A 21,293-nucleotide genomic window follows, 5' to 3' on the forward strand; every position below is an offset into this window, starting at 1 on the left:
AAATATTGATCTAAAAGTACTCGTCATATAATCATTTTCTGAAATATTTTCATTTTATAAAGTAGTTAAATATGCACGATGATATTTAGAAAAAAATGACACCCTTATAAGGTATAAGAGATGAATTAAAAAAGTAAATAATAACTAACTGATAAATTGAGAAAACATATAACTAAAAGAATAAACAAAAATGTATCAATATTATTTTTATTTCATCGAAAAATCTGCTATTTCATTTAAAAGTGACTACCCTTAATTTAACATCAAGTTTTGGAAGAGGGATTAGGTGTAACGTCTCTCATTAAATTTTTTAATTAAAACTTCTGTGTAGAATTTTGTTAGCCCAAGGAGTAGCCTTAAACAAAAAATTATTTAATGAATCGGGAAATTAAATTAAATACAATATGTAAGGAAATTTGTTAGTAAAACTTTTAATTATGGCAGAAAATGAAGTATAATTTTACTGGCTAAAATTTTTGATAATTAATTTATAAATATAACAAAATCACTTATAAAATAAAATACTTTGGTAAATCCTACTGTAATATGAAAAATTTAGTCGAGATTTATTATTTAATTTAGAAAAATAAATTATTAAATATTCAACAACATAAATACTTATCACTATTGAATACGTAAGACTGAACAGTATTAAAAATCCAAATGAATTTAACTTTCCTAACATAAATATACGGAAATGTTCAGATTTTGCTGAAGTTTATTGTTGTTGTTATTCAATCATACAATGATTGTCGTGAAGTCCTTTTTTTTAAATTAATTTGTTTCATTCCCGGTGTCCACGTTTAAACCTTCAAAGGTCTAACAAGTGTGTTTACTGTTAAGCATGTGATGCGCGTGTCTGTTTTAGTAGGTGGTGGCCGGGTGCAACTACTAGAATCATTCATTTTATTGAACGCACCCCCGCCCGTAGACCGCCATTGTACACAGCTCGTACCGTAGTCGCTGGATAGCTTCTGAGTGAGCTAGACGCGTTTATTCACTGTGTTTGTCCGCTATGCCTGCCACGGGTTACGCGCATCAAAACCTTGAGCAGCCTGTGGCTAAGAAAACCGAGTTCGGCATATTGACGAGTAAGACTTCTATATTAATTAAGCTTGAGTGAAATTACCAAAAAACAATTCAAAATTAAACGTAATAGTTCGTTTTCACATTTTACCAATTTAATCGTTGTGTATTAGTGACTTAAGTTCTGGGTATAATTTACGCTAAACAATAAGTTGTTCAAGAATTAATTACACCTTCAGTAATTTATTTCAATAGTTTCTTTTATATTATTAACCAAAAAAATGATTCAATAGATTTAAATCGTTCTATTTTTACTAATTAGGATTAGTAGGTAAACATAATTGTGCGTATAAAAATATCTGTTCATATAAATGGCTAAAAAATAAAAATTGTTATTATATCATAATCTTTAAATATAACAAATGTTACAAACGTTAAAAAACAAAACGAGGTAGATGAAAAGTAATACATTTAATGTTTTATGGTTTATCATTTGAATTCCGAGATGCTTATTTATTATTAATTTTTATAATTTGATTTAAAAAAAATTCATTATCAAAATGTTGTTTGACACTTGAAACAATATTTTNATATATTTATAATTTGATTTAAAAAAAATTCATTATCAAAATGTTGTTTGACACTTGAAACAATATTTTCACTTAATATAAATTTAATTTATCATTTATTGTTTTTGTTTAGTTTTACTTACTCCGAAACCCGACCACCCACTGCCATCCACCCATAAGTATACTTCCCAGATGGTTATTTTATAGAGGAAAACCATGTAGACTATTTTTAATGGAAAGGCAACTTTAAGTTTTTAATTTTATTAACTAGAAATTTTAAAATTTCATTTTGTTTTGGAAAAAATGGAAATTCAATATTGAAATTAAGATAAAATCAACAGAAATGGAGTATTTTAAAATCAATTAACTAATAACAAGAATATTCGTTTTTAACTGTAGTAATGGAAAAGTCATTATAATCGCTAGTTTAAATAGTTTTTAATTTAGTTATATTATCATAAAATGGTTGATAGTATTGTGAGAGTATACTAAATAACAGTATTTTACATTTTATTCTACGTTGATAAATTCAATAATAAAAATAAATATATATTTTAATAATATAAAGAAGTTTAATGCTTAAACATTAAGGATTATCATTATCTTTTTCAAAAAGGACATTTCTCATCCATTTATACTCTACGTTAAATGGACCAGGACCGCATTTAAAACAGCACGGATGAGCAATTGCTGACACTTTTCAAAGCAAAAGACTTTCTTTTTTTGTTTATTCCTATGCAACAAAGGTCTTTCGATAAATTTTCAGTAGTAGTAAAAATGTTGTTCCAGGAGGTGAAATATAGAATTGTACCCCGATTATTTTATAATAGTATATAAACGAATTTAATCTATTTGTATTATAATGTATTATTATTCTACGATAGTACAATTTTATGTACTTAATTATTATTTATATCCGATTGAATAAAAAAATATAATTCATTATAAAAAAAAATCTATAAGAAGTTTATTAAAAAAAAAATTTAAGGTGAAACGAATTGTAAAATAATATATTTGAAGATAAACTATTGACATGCATTTTCGAAATATTTATGGACTCAACTAGAATAGTATAATAATAATATTTTAGGTTTCCAAGAAAAGGGACATAAGTAACTTTTTCGCGTATTAATTTTATTACAGATTGTTGCTCATATTTTAATTCACCACAATATAGCTAGATCATATTATGATCTAGATAGCATAACATGTAGGCGAATTCTCAGTGGACTAATTAGAGTTTTGTTCTACGAGTGATATACATAAGAAATTATTTACTAACCCTTTCAAATAAAAATAATTATATATTCATCACGTAAATATTTTTGTTTTAGAACGATTTATGCCATTAATTTCTCTTTAATTCACGCCCCTAGAATTTTTCTTAAGTAATTAACAATAAAACATTTTTTCTTTAAGTATGTGAGTCACCACTCCATGTATAATCTACAAGATTGTCTTATAATTTCGTTCAAATATTTTTTACTGTTTTTATTAAATAAAAAAAAATTGTTATTTTTGTCATTGTGTCTCCTTTTATTTAAAACTATAAAACACGTGAAAAATCTTTTTTGAGCTTTCAAAATTTTCAAATTCAAATTTTCTGAAGTTTGAACTTTCAAGAAACAAATTACCGTCATATTTAAAGTTTTAAAAAATTTCATAAATTTATATAAACTTAAGAATAAAATTTGCAAAGTTTTAATATGGTGTTTTTAATATTAAAGAAGATATGATTATGATTATTATTATATTTAGATAAGATTAAAACTCGCGAAAAAAAATATTCTAATATTGATAACATCAAACTTATACTGCTGTAAATCTTATTCTAAAAATGTCACATATTTATTTCAGTGCATCGGACAAATTTCAGACTTTTAAGTTAATATCTGAAAGAGCTGTAAGCTTTCAAATTTTGCATTCATACCGATATTTTATTATTTTTGCTGTAATATAAAATTTTAAATGTCGTAATCTTAAGTCAAAGAATTGGGCGATTTTGACATTTTTACAAAGGATTTGATAAAATATTTTTGGTAATTTATACGTGTTTATTATTCAATTTTTAAAGTGCTCTTCTGAAAAATTTGGAGAATTTCCTTAAAATTTTCTCAGAAACTAAAGACGTGATTATTTGTGATCCTGAGATTTTAATTTAATTTCTCATTTGTGACCGAAAAACCAATTATTTTTTTCTTATTAAATAACATTTACTCAATCTTTTAATGCATAAAACATTAAAGTCTGCAATGTAACTGGAGTTTTCAATTCCTATGGGAAAATAATTTAGTAGGATTTTCTTCATGCTTAACTTCTTCCTACGTGGTTTTTGTTAAACATGCCCAATTTCCTATGAATTTGAAATTTTAATATAACTTATATTGCTAACTTAAGTATAAAATTTAAAATTATTTCAGAAAATAAAAAAGGATTATATAATTGGACTAATATAAAATGTTTAATTAAATATTAATCATTAAATAAATTTATTTAATAAATATTTATTTACAAATATTGCACTTATTAAAATGTTATTTTAAAACAAATATAAGTAATATTACAGCAGTTTTTTTTAGCAATCAAGTTAATAATAAGATGACAAAAATTATGTTTATATTTTTTCTATGTGGTATGATTAAAGTTTAGATTTTTAAAATCTCAAATGAACCAGCATGGAAATTTATCTGTGACTATTATATTCTCATATTTTATTTTATAAGGCATTGTATCATTTTTCAAAAAAAATTTNAAATTTATCTGTGACTATTATATTCTCATATTTTATTTTATAAGGCATTGTATCATTTTTCAAAAAAAATTTTAATGCCTATAACAAAAGATATTTTGATACTTTACTTTTACTGCTTAGCCGATTTACGCCAATCGCGGTATCAAAGAAATTTACATTTAAAAAATGATTATTTAAATAAAAATTAATTTAAATGGTGTATTAGACAAAAAATTCATAAAAATAAAATGAATGTATTTTAACCTTTTTTTTTAACAGTGCTTTAAATAGTTGAAAAATGTAAGATAATTGTATTGTTTAATTTTTGGTAGTAAATAATTATATTTTATATCCTCGGTGTTAAGGAGTGTGGCAAGGAGAGCTCTGGCCCTTGGGCCCAGGAGAAATGGGTGCATCCAAAAAAAAAAACCTGTTCTATTCTGCCCAATTAGTAAAATAACTAAAAATTTCAAAATTATATTCTTATTATTATTATGATTACTTTTGCTATCAACTGCAGTATTTATTTGTGTTATAATAAAAACATTGTTTGCAGTGTTTTTAAAAAAAATTTTTTGGAGTTTCTTAAAAATTCTGGCCTTTGTGCCCAAATAGGATAATCCGGTCCTGTATATTTTATTTAGTAGAGCTATTTTTAATTCTATGTAATTGTAAAAACCATTTGAATATACACTTTACAACAGTTTTCGTAATCGTTAATACATTGTGAAATAAGGACAACATTCAAAGTTAACAAAGGTATTTTATCTTACAAAATTTATTGGCCAATAATTTATTGTAACACATTGATAATTTATTTTTAGTATCTATCACTATGGTCTTCTATATTTGCTACTTTTATAGTTATTTGAAATAACTTAATTAATAATAATTGTTACTGATTCCAATGATGCAATTTATCATGAATTATTATTTTCCTAACAAATAATTGTCATCAACTCAGAAATTATATGATTATTAATAGCTATTATCTTTATTTTTTAAATTATTTTAAATTATTATTATTGTTATTTTCACTCTAATTATTTTCAAATTACTATAAATCTAATTAGAACTATGTAAAATATTTTACTCTTTAGACCATATTTTTTTTTTCTAAAATAGTATATTCATATCTTCAAAATAACTTAATGACAAATGATAGTGTTGCATAAAATAATTGTTTTTTTAATATATTTTAAAATATACGTCAATTATGTTTACAATAGAGTAGATCTTATTCTATATCTGAAAATCTAGGCTTGTGTTAAAGAAGGACGTGAAGTATACATAACCTATTGCACCGGAGTCGAATCCAGGTACTTATGCATTGAGGACTGACAGTTTCGCGACTGAGTTAAGTAGGCCGTCTGTATAATTAATTATAATACAATATTAACATTTTTATAGACTCATGGAAATTTATGTTTAGAAGGATGTCACAATTTTCTAAGATCTGTCGTTATTTGAAAATGACAAAACAGTTATTTTAAATTATCATTAAATATATAATAAGATACAAGGGCCAGAAGGAAAAATTCTACGATTTCGCCAAAATATTGCTTAAACTAAATAAAATTATCAAATACTTTTTAATGTTGGTCATTATTATTATTATTATTTAAGTTGTCTTTTATTGGCATTAAAAATAATATAAAAAATAATAATAATAATTTAAAAATTATTATTATTATTATTATTATTAAACGTAATAAGAATTTATAATATATAACTATTTATTATGCAAGATAAATTATAAATTGTCATAAATAACATTACATCCACAAGTAACTGATATGTTTTTTTTCATTTTTGATATTCTATACATAATGTTTTTTTTATATATCTGGTATTATCTCATATTTTTAAAGATTATTTTTTTATGAGATCACTTTAATTATTGTTTGATTAAACAATTATCGAAATATTTGAATATAAAAATGTAGCTATAAATACAAATTACATAGTGTTTCAAATTTTATAATAGATTGTATAGATTTTATAATTTATACAAAATTTAGTATATTAAGAGATGAATCATAATTATTTAAATCAAATTATTGACACTCCTCATTCAGCTAAGTCATTTTTAACTAAAAAAAGTCTTAACAACTTTTACTGTTAGTAAATTCATCATTTGTATCCCATGTTTTTGGATCAGACCTTAAAAAGTTGGTTTTAATGTCCAATTCTTCAAATAATGTCATAATTTTTCTTGGTACAATATCTGGTAATTGTATTTTAGTATATTTTTTCAGTTTTGATTTAAAATTATTTATTAAAATGAGCACTAAAATCTTTCTTTGATAAAAATGACACAATACTCAATAATTATGACGTACTAAAATATTATTTTAAATATTTTTAATCTCTCAAGAACTTTTTTTTTAATTTGAATTGTTACCGGAATAAATACATTTTAAAACAATAAATTACTTCTTTATCCATCTAAGTTAATGAAAAGCTCAGGGTGCAAACACTTTAATTTCGTTTGTATTATTTCCAAGAAAAAATAAGATTCTAAAGTTCTTTATAACTAATTTATTCTTTTAATTTCTTATATGGAATATTATAAATGAAAGTTTAGAAAAGTAGTTGCAATATATTTGCCTTTTTCTAACACTGGTGGAATTGAATTGTCGGTCATCATACCTACATATTTTTTTTATTTATACAATATTATTCTTTTAATACTAGCCACTAAATTTATAATTAAAATGATAATTATGTTAAAAACAATATTTTTGGTATTTTTTTTAGTTACATATATTTCATGTTTTTTCTGTATTCATTACTTTTTCAATACATACAATATTCAATATTAACACTTTATAAGGATATAAACTTTATTTTTTAAATACCAACATACATATTTAACTAGATTATAAATAAAAAATAATTTTAATTAAGAAATGTCCTTCGAAAGCTACTAACATTTTTGTGCCTTGGCGAGAGGAGATATACGACATAGAAATGTCTAATGATAAATATTATCATACCTACACATATCCAGATGATATTTTAAAATGTTGAGAACTTCTGAAATGATAGGCCATAAGTCGTTAACTGAATTATTTTTTATTGTATGAGCTTGTTAAAACGATTTTAAAATTTGAAGGAGAAACCAGTTATGACTATTTATATCATTAGGCAATTCTTGGTTGAACTTCTTCTCTCGCCTAGGTATAAAATTTTTAATTAATTCCAAAATACTAATCCAAAAGTTGTTATCGATTAATCATTTTCTTAATTAGATTATTTTTTTAATTTCTAAGCTATTTAAATATATACGTTGATATCTAAAAAAATTAAATAGACATCCCTGTAAGGTATAAGGGATAAATTAAAAAAAGTAAATAATAACTGATAAATGAAGAAGTCTATGAAACTAAAAAATACTAAAAAGGATTTTCTGAACATAATAATTATTATAAAATAATTTAAGTGATAGTGTTAAAATAATTAGTTTGTATTTTTTTGGGTTATTTGTACTCCAAAATACTATATGCTTTTTTTTTTTTATACATTCTGATAATCTTATCTATCTTTTCATTCTACATTATCTATATTTATCTATTTTTTATGTTCTACCTACAATATTCCAATTGTATAACAAGTCAAAATTAATGTTTACTAGTGCTTCCTATGTTCCACTAAATAACTAGGTTCTCCGAGTAATTTCATTACACTGACAATTATTTTGTTAAATCGACAATTAATTAGGTTATTTGATATGATCTGATAAGTCATCGTATTCAATGGGAAAATTATAAAAGGTATTAAAGGGCAATAAAATGTATCATGTCTATTATAGTTGACTTATATACGTTTGAATGACTTTCAATTGTGTGGTTATTAAAAAAAGCTATATTAGTGTTACGTGTGTCATTATAATATATTATAATAAAAAGAATAAGATACGTAAAAAAATACGCCATACAATTTTTTTTTTAAATTTAATACCAAAAAATGTTGATTGTATTATATAATTAAAAAATGAATTGTTTATTGAATAAATTGTTTATTTATAATCATAAATAAAAAAAACTATAATTTCCGTTAAAAATGAATAATAGCTAATTTTTTTTTACTGATAAAAAAAGCTATTTTCGATGAAATTTATAGTTTACTTTTTTGTAGTAAATTAGTTAATAAACTGTATTCTAATCAATTTTGTTATAAAAGTCATACTTTTATGAGAGAAAAATACAGAAAACTAGATAATTATCCATCAACCCATTTATTTATTAGAAGTATAACCTTAACTATTTATTAGAAGTGATCTGTTTTAAAAAAAATGTATGACTTATTTTTCTTTTGAACTTATTTTTTTCATTTTGAAATAATTGGGGTGTACGATTGTCAAATTTTTAAAAGTCCTAATTTTATGGTTACTCTAAAATACATATTCTTTACAATTATTGTTTTTTAAGTTGTTCAAATGATAATAATATTTATTATATTACAATTTTAATATTCAACAAATTTCCAAATAAAATCAATGATTTATTATTGGAAAAAGATAAATACACTATTATTTGGATGCTTTTTATAGAAATAAATACTTTATTTATTAGAAAGGTATTAAAATAATAAGTATTCAAATAGTCACTTTAGAAATATTTTTTGTCTGTTTTTAGTTAAATCATTATCCTTTAGGTTGTTTTACTGATTATGATTTAATTGAAACACCCATAATGTTATAATTATTTAATATGATAATAGTGACTATTAAAAAAATTTTGTTGAAGAAATGTAAATATATAATTATTTTACTCTTTATACACGTATCGCATGTAATGAGAAAAATTTATTATTTTCATTTGTACTTAAAAGAAAAAAAGATTTTTCTTAATTTCATAAAAATGTGGTCGTAGTGAATCATCGAAAAATTTACTGTGGGTCGCTGATCATTTTTAAATATACTATAAGTATATAAAAAAAACCCAGTATAATTGAGACTCATCTTAAAAGAGATCCGACATAGTGGAATATAGTATAGATTGATATCTAAATGTGATTAACATCGTTATCTTAAAACGATTTGACACGATTATGTATATATAAAAAAAGACAAAAATGGAAAATTTTAACCAACATTTTAGACTTTAGCAGTCGTATACAAATAGAAAATAAAAAGTCGGGATATTCAGTTTTTTAATTAGCTATAATTTGATATGTTAGTCTTCCCAAAACTCTTTTACAATTAAAAACAAAAAACTTTTTGGGAAAATCGAGATTTTTACTTTGGTGGCTAATTTAGCGTAGTAAAACCATGTCGGGACAAACTTTGGTTTTAATATTATAGTACACTTATTTTAATTTGTAAGTTGACAGACGTTCTGGAACATTTTCAAAAATTTAAAAGATAAAAAAATTGATTGCGTTGCTTGTTTTATTTAAACCCTTTCTATATTTAGCTTTTAAATTGTATTCACCTAAAAAGTATACCAAAAAAAAAAAATTATCTTCTCTAGTATAATAAATTATAAAAAAAAAAAACCTATCTAAGCCATTGCTATCCGCAGGACGTGGAGCATATACTCAGCACGCTCGCCTTTGTACCGGTTTTTCTTTTGTCGTAAAAACTAAGTCGGAACAGTGTAAGCTGAGTATTTTTTCAAAAAAAGACACATTATGGTAAAATCGATACCTTCTCGTGCTTTGCGTCGAGTTAAAATTATGATATTTATAGATCAAATATCGTTAAAATATTTAATTCTTGTATTAGTAAAATTTTCTTTAAGTACAGGTTAAGATAATTGACTTGGTTCGTAAAAATATCATCAACATATAACATTTAAATGAGGTTTGACCTGAAATGAGTAGTGGTATTATGCAATTATTATTAGACGAATAGTAAAATACTTAGTAAACCTTTTTACTATTATGTTAATTATTATACAATTACACACTAAACCAAAATATTAGACAATTTTATAAAAATATTAATAGATTAAACATTATTGTATGTTATCACCCCATAGCGTGATAAAAATCAACGATATTGATTATTAAAAATAACATTATTATAAAATTAAAATATTTGAAATGTTCAACAGAATCATTTTTTCATTAATGTATTTTCGATTTACAACTAATGTTTGTGAGTTGAACCACAGGAGTAAATAGGGTGAGAGCTTAAAACTCGTTATTGTCTCCCCAAAAGTTAAAAAATATATTTCTAAATTTAATTAAATTATTCAAAAATTTTGTTTAATAAAAATGTATTTTGGGCTAAGAGTAAATTTTTGATAAAATCAAGAAAAAAAATTAGATTTACTAAACATGCAGATCATGATACTGTTTCTTTAATATATCAATTTTATTTTTACAAAATGTTTAATTAATTTTACATTCTTAAAACAAAGTCCAAATTTTGATACAAATGTATTAGAAGATTACATCAAAATTACTTGTATGTAAAATTTTGAGTGTATAAAAAATATTATACTGATGCATGGGAATTTTTATATCACTTCTTACAATGTGTCGCTCACAATGGACTACAAAGTCTGAGTGCACGAGGAGTGACTATGCTCACCCTTTTAATAATTAAAACTAAAGTGTATGTCAGATACTATTTCATTACAGTTCTTAAATATTTAATTAATAGTATTCAATTTATCAATTTATTTTTCAGGTTATGGAAGTATTATATTAATAAGTGCTAGTGCTGCTATTTGTTTTGCCATAATTTTGTTAGCGTGTCATATTTGTGCCAAAAAGAAACTACTATGGTTCAATAACAAAAGCAAATTACCTACTGCTGCATCAGAGCCGCATTTGGCTTTTTATCACCGAAAGCCTACTACAGCTGTGAAAGCAGTCAAGAATCCTTCTGGAACGCATTACTTGAAAAAAAGTCCTAGTCCAACTGGCAATAAAACTCCTATAGTATAGTTTATATTGAATAAGTTATAATTTTTTAACTAGATATATAAAAATATTATATATTATCTTTTTAGGGTGACGGAAGTCTTAGTCCAGAAGAATCTGAAAAAATATCAAAAATAACTCCAAGTATAAGTCCAACCTGTGAACAAAAGAACGTACAACCGCCAACACATGTTTTATCGTAAGTTTTTTTGTAGTATATATAGCATGGGTATAAATGGAGTGAGAAGGGGGTTGAATACATAATATACTAACCTATTTTTTATTAATCAAATTCGATTACACGTAAAAAAATTTAGAAATGATGAGAGATTTAAACTTTCCTTATCTATGCCTCTGATCCTTAGAATTATATTAACCTTTTTAAATTTGTTGATTTTTTTATAGAGTTGTGCACGAGAATGAAACAGATAATAAAGTTTTATCAAAAAACAATACAAAAAATATCGAAAATGGTCCAAATGACACGAATGGCAAGAATGGAGTTTTATTTTTCAAATTAAGGTTCGCAATTTGTTTTAAATAAAACTAAATTATTATTTATGCGCATAAAAAATAAACTTAGTTAATAGGAAAAAAGGTAATAGTTTGTATTGGAATAAAGATACGATATTCGCTTTAAGAAAAAGTTGTTTTCTATCTATTATGGAATTGCGTAGCCATGAAGCACTTTTCATAATTTCATATACAAGTTGAATCTTTTAACACTAAACACTCAATTTCTATTAAAATAGTAATTTATTTTTTGTTTTAATTATTTATATTATATCTCCATTTATTTGTTGTAAAATATTTTTTATGATTATCTCTTATACGTTATAAGGGTGTTAACTTTATTTATTTCAAATAGCAGCATACACGGATGTATAAAATAGAAAATTATGTAATTAAGAAAATGACTGGTCGATAAAAATTTTTAGATCAATACTTCAGTAAGTTAAATCGATTATAAAAGTGGACTGGCGAAAAGATACAGTTTTGGGTATTCTATCACTAGACATTTCTTAGCCACACCTATCCTGTCGTCTAGATATAAAAATATTAATAAATTTTAAATACGGGTCTAAAAGTTGTGATTGACCAAACATTTATTTCATTAGATAACTTTCTATGTCTAAGTCAAAGTTGTACGTTGCCATTTAAAATAATAAAATTGGCATCCTTATAAGGTACAAGGGATGAATTAAAAAGATAATTAATATATGATAAATCATGAAATATATAAAACTAAAAACCCAATTAATTTTTTTCAATATAGTATTTATATTGCGAAAAACTAAGTGGGTTTTGATAAACGAATTTCTCTGTACAATGTTTTATCAAAACCGGTGTGATAAATTAATAAAAAAAAAACATGAAAAAATCAATATTAAAATTAATAGATATGTTAGGCCATTCATAAATAACATTCGGAATTAAATTAAAATATTTAATACCGATAAAATTATCAAACATAGGCGTTAAAAATTAAAAATGTATGATGTAAATAAAAAGTTTTTATATCACTATTTTTCTTTCCATCATTACACGGTTTCTGTATCATAAACGTATACTATATCATTAAAAATCATAAAAATTGAATTTTTATAATTTCTAATTTTTTTTTCGATACATTATAAAATATTTAAAATTTATTTTTTAAAATCACCAAAATTAGTTAAAAACTAAAAAAATATGAAAAGGGTTTCAAAATTAGTATTATGAGATCTACGACACGACGTGGTATACGACGGACAATTTGGCACCATGATAATTGTACACCAAATATATTTATTACATATATTAATAATTAACGACAGATTCATTTTTAACCTTTTTTTCATGATATTTTACATTGTTGTGAAATTAAGTAAATTTTATTTAATTTTCAATCCTGGACGAGTAATTTTATTATTATAGATATAAAGAAGACAAAAAAGTTCTTCTAGTTAATATCAACAAATGCATGGACTTACAGCCCAAAGATAAAAGTTCCAGTACAAGTGATCCGTATGTTAAATTACAATTATTGCCTGATAAAGAACACAAAGTGAAAACTCGAGTACTAAGAAAATCGAGAAATCCGGTGTTTGATGAGGACTTTACATTTTTCGGAATACAATCAAATAAACTTCAAGTAATTATTCTTTTGTTATCGTTTTCTAAAAAACTTCAAGAAGTCGTATAATATTTTTACCATATATCTTTTGAGTATTTTTTATTTATCTTGTATTTTTGAAAAATTACATTCATGTCAAAGACATTTACAACTTTATAATTTACATTTAGGTTATGAATTACGCAATCATTATAATATTTATTATATTATTGATTTTATGAAATAATTTATGTAAAAGACACTTTTAGCTGTATTATATAAAAACTATAATAGAGTATATTTTAATAGGCATAAAAGTAAAAAACTTACTATGTATAATAAAATCGTTATATTTGTATATTTAATTTTATTTAGTCTTTGACGTTGCACTTTGCCATACTTAGTTTTGATCGCTATTCAAGGGATAGCTTAATTGGTGAAGTATTTTTTACTCTAAATGAAAAAGATGTCCACGAAGCTATCGAAAAAGAGCAAGTTTCATTTCAAAAAGACATTGTTCTGCGTAATTTAAAAGTAAGCATTAAATATATATATATGACGTTAGAGCGGAAATAACGTGTTATGTAACAATTTATATATTTTTCTAGAAAAATATGAAATTCTCGAATTTTAATTTATAGATTTCATTAAGAAGTTGCTCTAAATTGTCATTTAACACACTTTCTATAAAGACAACTGTTTTTTCATGTTCTCTTACACTTTGGATGAATATTTTGTGATCAAAAAATTCCAATTTGAAAATCTTAAAATCATACTTATATTTATCAAATCATATTATTTTCTTAAATTATTTTAGTAAAATATGACGTGGCCTATTCGACAATACTATAGAGCAAATCACACATTGTCATCGGTTCGAATTTCGATCACGAGCAGCCGATTGGCTATGTTAAAATAAGTTGCTATTCTCCTCGCTAGTCATAAACCGCTATATACCACATAGATAGATAGTTTTAGTGTATCACTCGTTCAAAAGGTAATATTGGCTATTCATGGAAACCATATGCTTTTATATAAGATTTCTTTATTTTCGTTGAGTTATTTATGTAACTATGGTGTATTTTATTCGCTAGTAAAATAACTTAAATTCAATTTATTAGATACTTTCTGTATCAAAAATACATTATATTGCTACTTTAATAATTTAAAAAATGTATCAAAATAAACGTTTATTTTATTGAACATGATATCATAAAATTAAAACGAAAAATCCAATAGAATAATAACAACCAAAACATGATTCATATTATGCAATATTAAGATGTTTATTAAATGGTCGATAAATTGATTTATAAATCTCATTTTAAAAAACCAATAAAACAAAAAAAATTTGTTTTGAATTTCTTAATTTTACTCATTTTTAGCAAACTCAAGTTGCTGCTAATCGTGGAGAGTTATTAGTTTCTTTATGTTGGCAACCTGCTACAAGAAGGGTCACTGTAGTTGTGTTGAAAGCCAGAAATTTACCCAAGATGGATTTAACTGGATTAGCTGGTTAGTATTTAAATCATAATAGAGCGGATTTGTATGAATTAATAAATTTTGTTTGAGTTATTTTAAAATAACCCAAGTTTGTTAAAATTTGTTATTAGAATATACAGTAATGTAGAAATATTTTTCATTTTCATCTTCCTAACCCCTCTAACAACATAAACCCAGTTAGATTACATTACTAAGCTTCCAAGCCTACTTATAAAAATTTATACTGGGTAATGATGTGTTTGGAATAACTTACCAAAACTTATAAATCTCTATAAATGCGCTCTCTAATTATGATATTTATTTTTCTATAAAGATTTTTTTTGTTAGTTATTTTGTTCGTGAGTTTCTTTGAATTTATAATATTATAACTTAAATATTATTTATTGTATTTTTATTGCAGATCCATTTGTAAAAATTAACTTTTTGGTTGATGGTACACGTATATCGAAAAAAAGAACGCATATGAAAAAACGCACTTTAAATCCTGTTTACAATGAATCGTTTGTATTCGATTTACCATCATCTGTTGTTGATTTGCAAAACGTTTGTATAGAGTTTTGCGTTTTTGACCACGATAGAGTTACCAAAAACGAGGTAAGATTATGCTAGATTTTTGTTTAAGGCATAAAATCAATAATTCATTTAATACCTACAATTTTTAATCTACAATTGTAGATAATTTATAATCATTTTTAGACAAAAATGATTTTACATTGAGGCAATATATAAGGAATTATTTTTTTCTTTTGATAGTTTCAATTTCAAATTTTCCCTAGAAACGGTATGAAATATGTACGACCAATAGTCGTGTGTGGGAGGCCTTTGCTATACATACAATCCATTTCAATTATAAGATCTCTAGATTTTTATACAAAATACTTATCATATCAACTCTTCTAATATTATACTTCCTTTTTCTTTGTATAGTAAATAATGAAATATTATATAAAATTATTATACTACATACTAATTTTCATTATTCATTATTTTTATTATTTTATAATTTCTAAAATTTTAAATGTAGTAAACGCTAAAAAGACATTACTAGTTTTATACGTAAATATTTTTGAAGGGACTTAGCTACTTCAAAACCATCCTAATAAGTTTTATATTTAAAATAAAGGTTATGATTTAATTACACTCTTATAAACATACAACTGTATTAAAAAAATGTGTGTTATTTATAAAGTTTTATTGATTTTTTTCGTTAATTTAGATTATTGGACGAGTGTTGATGGGCAATTCAAATAATCCATCTGCAACGGCTGAACGCCACTGGAAAGAAGTAATGAGTGCACCTCGAAGACAAATCGCAGATTGGCATAAATTGTCTGTTTAAGCAGTGAACAATAAAAAGTATTATTATACTTTAATTGTATAACCGCCAATTCATTGTTTAATATTTTTTTTATCAACGGAAACTTATAATTTCAGATATCTTTTCTTCAATTTACTGTATAATATTTTATATTGTTTATTTATGTGAATGATTTCTAATTTGTTTTGAACAAGTAACGATTCTCGCTATCATTTATTTTATTATAAATATAAATTTTTATTATTCTATTTTTTTGATAAACTTCTTATTTTCACAAGCTGTACGTTAATTACCAAATCACTTTTAAAATATGTTTGTAAAGTCTTGACATCCAAGCGAATTGAAAATCGTATGACAGGGTGCGATAAAAATAAATACAAAAATAATGGTTACTATGAAATAAAAATTATGTCAATATTTTTTTAACCTAACCTATAGTGCATGTAATGTTTTATTTTTCTATTTAATTATTTTTTTCATACAAGAAAATTTTAATTAAAATATTTTGCAGTAATATTTGTGAATTATATATTGTATAATTTACATAATATTATTTATAGTTATTATATTATACACAATATATTGCTTATTAAATAAACAAATTAATATTACTACTTATAGCTTATTAAGTTATTATATACCTAAAATATTTTATTTAATAAATATTTGCTATAGGATGTAAATCTAAGGCATTCTTAGATTGTAATTCTTTATAAAAATGTATTTGCACAAATTTGTATTCTTTTTGCTTAAATTAAATTATTTTATTAGTATTAATCAATAAGGCCGAATAACATTAAGTTCTAATGTTTCGATGACCAATAAATCTTTGTAAAAAAAATTATACTTAATAGGAGTACTGAAAATAAATATGTATAAGATTATATTTTAAAAACTGTGTACATGTATATCTTTGAGTTATAACATAAAAATGATAAACAATTAAACGTATATATTAAATAAATGATTATACCAAATTCATTTATTTCACTTGTTTCATAGTAATTTTGTTATACATTATATTTTTATGCTTTTATTTGTAGAATCTAAAATAGTGATCATGAATTAAGTATTTTTTAATAGATTACAATATTTAAAAGGTATAAAATTATTATTATGATTATTTAATAAGATTTTTGTGAAGTAAATTGTAAAATTACTAATTAATTATACTATTGAACAAATTATGTCTTTCTGTATTTTTATTTTTTGTCATAATTATCTAGTTTACAAATAGAAATAGACAATATAATTATTAGTTATTAGATTAATATGTAGTAAGTCAATGTTTTTTTCCGTCTAATGTTAACTAAGAATAAATAGTTTTAATATTTTTAATATTCGTGTTTGCTATTTAGTTTAATGGTAGAATAATCAGGGTAATGACATTTATTTTTTTTTAAATCAGTAAATTAGAAGTTCTTTTATGATTAGTTTATAAACTAGACTTATTGATGATAGTAGAATTTAATAAAAATAAGTACTCCTTTATATTATTCTATTAAGTTATTTATACATTATTAAATAATATTAAACTAATTACTATAGTTGCAATTTGAAAAAAAAAGTAAGATGTTCTAATTAATTTTTTTCGTAGTTCCAAAAGAAATTGTATGAAACAACACATCGATATCTATATGACAAAATCATGTTAGTAAATTTCTTGAATGATAGAAAAAAGTTTATAATTATGAAGATTTGAATGATACATACGATTTTTTAGAATTTTATATTATTGTTAGTAAAAAAAAAAAAAATGATAATAAAAATATATATAATATTCTTGTAATATTTGATAGACGATAAGATATTACTTATAACAACTCTGGTTTTTTTCCAAGATTGGAAACACCGCTCGCCAACCCCCCTCACAGAGCAATGAACATTGTGACAGAATTAGGACTAAAAATAAATTAGGTAGCCATTATTTTATTTTATTTGTTGATATCCATTTATATAAAAATTATATGATTTTTCCTCATACATTAATACTAATTAAATTAATTTTGTTAATTGTAATTATATAAGTTCCTGATCACATATCAATCTAAAAAATTCAATTTTTATGCCTCATAAATTTTTTTATTAAATGGTGTATATTCTAAACTTGAAAGTTGAGCTAAAATAGTTTTTAAAAGTTCAACATTTTTAAATAATCAATTTTCATAAAAATCAACTTTAAAAGATCAAAAAAATTAGAAAAAATCTCATTAGTTAAAATGAAATTTTGGTTTGGAATTTTACACGGATTATTTTAACATATTAACTATCAATGATAACTTGACAGAAATTTTTTTATAATCATTTTTTTTGTGTTAAAAATTATTAATAATCTAAAAAAACAGGTGATAGATTAATTTTAGGTTTGAAATCAGCGTAAAAATTTGGCATAGCAAAGTATATATTGGTTTATTATTATTAAAATTTTAGAGATATGATTTTACTGTATAATACTCCTATAATTTTTAGAGATATTTAATTCAAAAAATTTTTTTTGAAGTTTCTATTTTTTAGAGTAGCATGATTTTGAGATATTTGTCTAAATTTCTAAAACAAAGGGTTTTTTCCCTTTATTTGGTGATAATAAGCTCAACTAAATTAAAACTGTGTTCTTTGGTGTGTTGATCATTAAAATTGGTCCAGTGAGAGCTGAGAATTTTTTTGGGAAGATATAAATAAAAAACGCACAGTATCACAACTCCAATGCCTTCTTAGTTAAATTGCAAAACTAAAAAAAAAAAATCAAAAAGTTGTTAAAGAAATTCATTGTTAATTTATGGTGAGTTCAAAATCATATTTTTAGAAATAATTAACATGTTGGTAATGAATTATCAAAAAATTATAGACTAGAATATTATAGAATGGTATTGAGACACACACATAGAGTTAATAAATTATTTTATCATGTTAAACCTAATTCGATAATTAGGTATATATATATAATTTATTGATTTTAATTATTTATATAGAGAGAGTAGGTTAAGTAACTTTTTATTTGATAAGTGGATTTTTTTTTTCAATTTTTGAGGGCAATATCTATAATTAGATAATACTTGTGATCATTTGACGTATGTTGAAAAAAATTAGTCAAGTGAGAGGTGAGGAAAATGAATGACAGACATAAAAAAAATTCATAGTAAATTAATTTTAATATGAATAAGAAATTCCTTCTTAGAAGACGAGACTACAGCGAGGTCCTTAATATTCAATGAAGTTGTTCAATATAAATATGATAAAAATCGATCAATTTTTTAGTTTTTATACTCAAAAAGAATTAAGAAAAAAATGTAAAAAAAGTCATTAAGCCGACGGGGTGATTCACCCGATTTATACTGAGCGTGAAAGAATGTAATGTTACCGACTTGGCAACCGTAAATCATTCGTAGATGTTGGTAGTTGAATAGGACAATTTAATTTAATTCAAAAATTTAAAGACGTTTTTCTTAACTTAGGGGAGGTAAAATATTCAAAATAGGTTTAAATTTATTTTCAATGTATGTTAGATTCATGTAACTTTTATGAAAATCAGTACCCTCATTACTATAGAAAATCCTTGTGAGGTATTATGATATAAAGAAATCGACAAGTTGTATATTTTTTAAAATGTAATAACTGAGAAAATTGAAATTGATAAAAATATAATGAACAAGAAAACAATTTCATATTTAATTTTATTGACTTTGGAAAACGTCAAAATTAAAAAAAAATTTGAACATCATAATAGCATGTTTTTTTTAACTACGGCAGACATTGCACATAAAAAATAGGTCGTCGAAACAATTTTTTTTTTAACTTACAGTACGTAACATAATCTTTAGCATAATATATGTTTAAAAGACACAGTATTTCCGGAACATTTTCTAATGTTAAGTTGAAAAAATAAACTTTTCATGCAAAAGTTGCTGATTTAAATCACCTCTGTGGGTATTTAGGTAAAGGGTCATATTTTAAAAAATGTTACAAAAGTAAAACAAAAAGAAACATATGGTTGATGTATAAAGAACACTTAAAAACATTAAAAACCAAAAAGTTGATAAATCTCCTGTAGCAGGCATTTATTTGTACATAATAACGACATAAAAACTTTAAAATTAATTAAAAACGTAAATAATTATAAGCAACTTCATATAGGGAGACAATAGAGTTGTTTAAAAATAAAACTTGATTAATTGGGATTTAGCCTAATTGTAATATTTATTATTGTAACTTATGTAATCTGGTTTTAGTTAATAAATAGAAAAAAAAGAGGGGCGATGGTTTGTTAGGCTAGGATTTATATTCAGAATCTTGGTCAGAAATAAGAAGTAATATTTTAGATGTTCAATAAATATAAGTTATGTATAATGTACAATACGTCTGATTTGAAAATTAACATAATTAGTTAGTACTTATATTCAAATGAGACGGAGTTGGTTGGCGATAGGCAAATAATTGGTTTGACTTGAGATAAAGATTGATTTGAGTTATTGACAAAGTAATTAAATAAATATGACGGAATGGTGATATCGACCATTCAAACACAAAAGCCCGTCGATAGTGCGACGTCAGTAGCTTCGGGCTACTAACAAGAAGAATTGTCAGCATTTCTCTTTGTGCCAATTAATATATATAACGAATTGAGTAAATGAAGACATAACGTATATAAGTGGTAAGAGCATAATATTAAATGTTCTTACAGGTGTTAAAATCGCTAGACGATTCCCAACCCAACAAGTAATCATTTACAATTTTTTTCAAGTTTAATTAAATTCATTTTTTTCTAATATTAAATATTCTAATTAACGAGATATTAGTCAAATTATTTTAATATAAATTTTAAATTTATTATATTAAATATATGTAAATCTTATTAGTTCTTACCGCAAATAAATTTTCATTCATTAAATGTCATTTTATTAAAGTTATTAAATTTGCCTATACAAATTTCACGGTAATATAAATAAAATACAGTAACTTTAGGAATCTCCAAATTTGTCAGAGTTTACATTTTTCCGTCTAAACTCTCATTGACCTTTAAGTTTTCATTTTTTAAATTATTTGTATAACTTTAATCTTAATCACTAAGAAATTAAATTTGTTAAAGATTTTTTTCTTAGGCATATAAGTTGTATAATACAACTTATGTAATTGATAAAAAAGTTGGTTTAAAAAGTGTCATAACTAGCTCTTTGC

General features: G+C 23.5%; 1 protein-coding gene across 1 annotated transcript; it reads left to right on the forward strand.

Annotated features, from left to right (window-relative positions):
• The first annotated feature begins 924 nt into the window (after positions 1-924).
• On the forward strand, positions 925-16,648 carry LOC126910293 (synaptotagmin-4). The gene is made up of 9 exons (XM_050692733.1): positions 925-1,091; positions 10,970-11,223; positions 11,295-11,404; positions 11,611-11,727; positions 13,123-13,339; positions 13,676-13,834; positions 14,686-14,815; positions 15,204-15,397; positions 16,020-16,648. Exons 1-9 carry the CDS (start codon positions 1,016-1,018, stop codon positions 16,140-16,142), a joined length of 1,380 nt encoding a protein of 459 aa, XP_050548690.1. The 5' UTR covers positions 925-1,015; the 3' UTR covers positions 16,143-16,648.
• The last annotated feature ends 4,645 nt before the right edge of the window (positions 16,649-21,293 follow it).

Source organism: Daktulosphaira vitifoliae, unplaced genomic scaffold (assembly GCF_025091365.1).
Source record: "Daktulosphaira vitifoliae isolate Bord-2020 unplaced genomic scaffold, ASM2509136v1 Scaffold_1, whole genome shotgun sequence".
Taxonomy (NCBI): Eukaryota; Metazoa; Arthropoda; class Insecta; order Hemiptera; family Phylloxeridae; genus Daktulosphaira; species Daktulosphaira vitifoliae.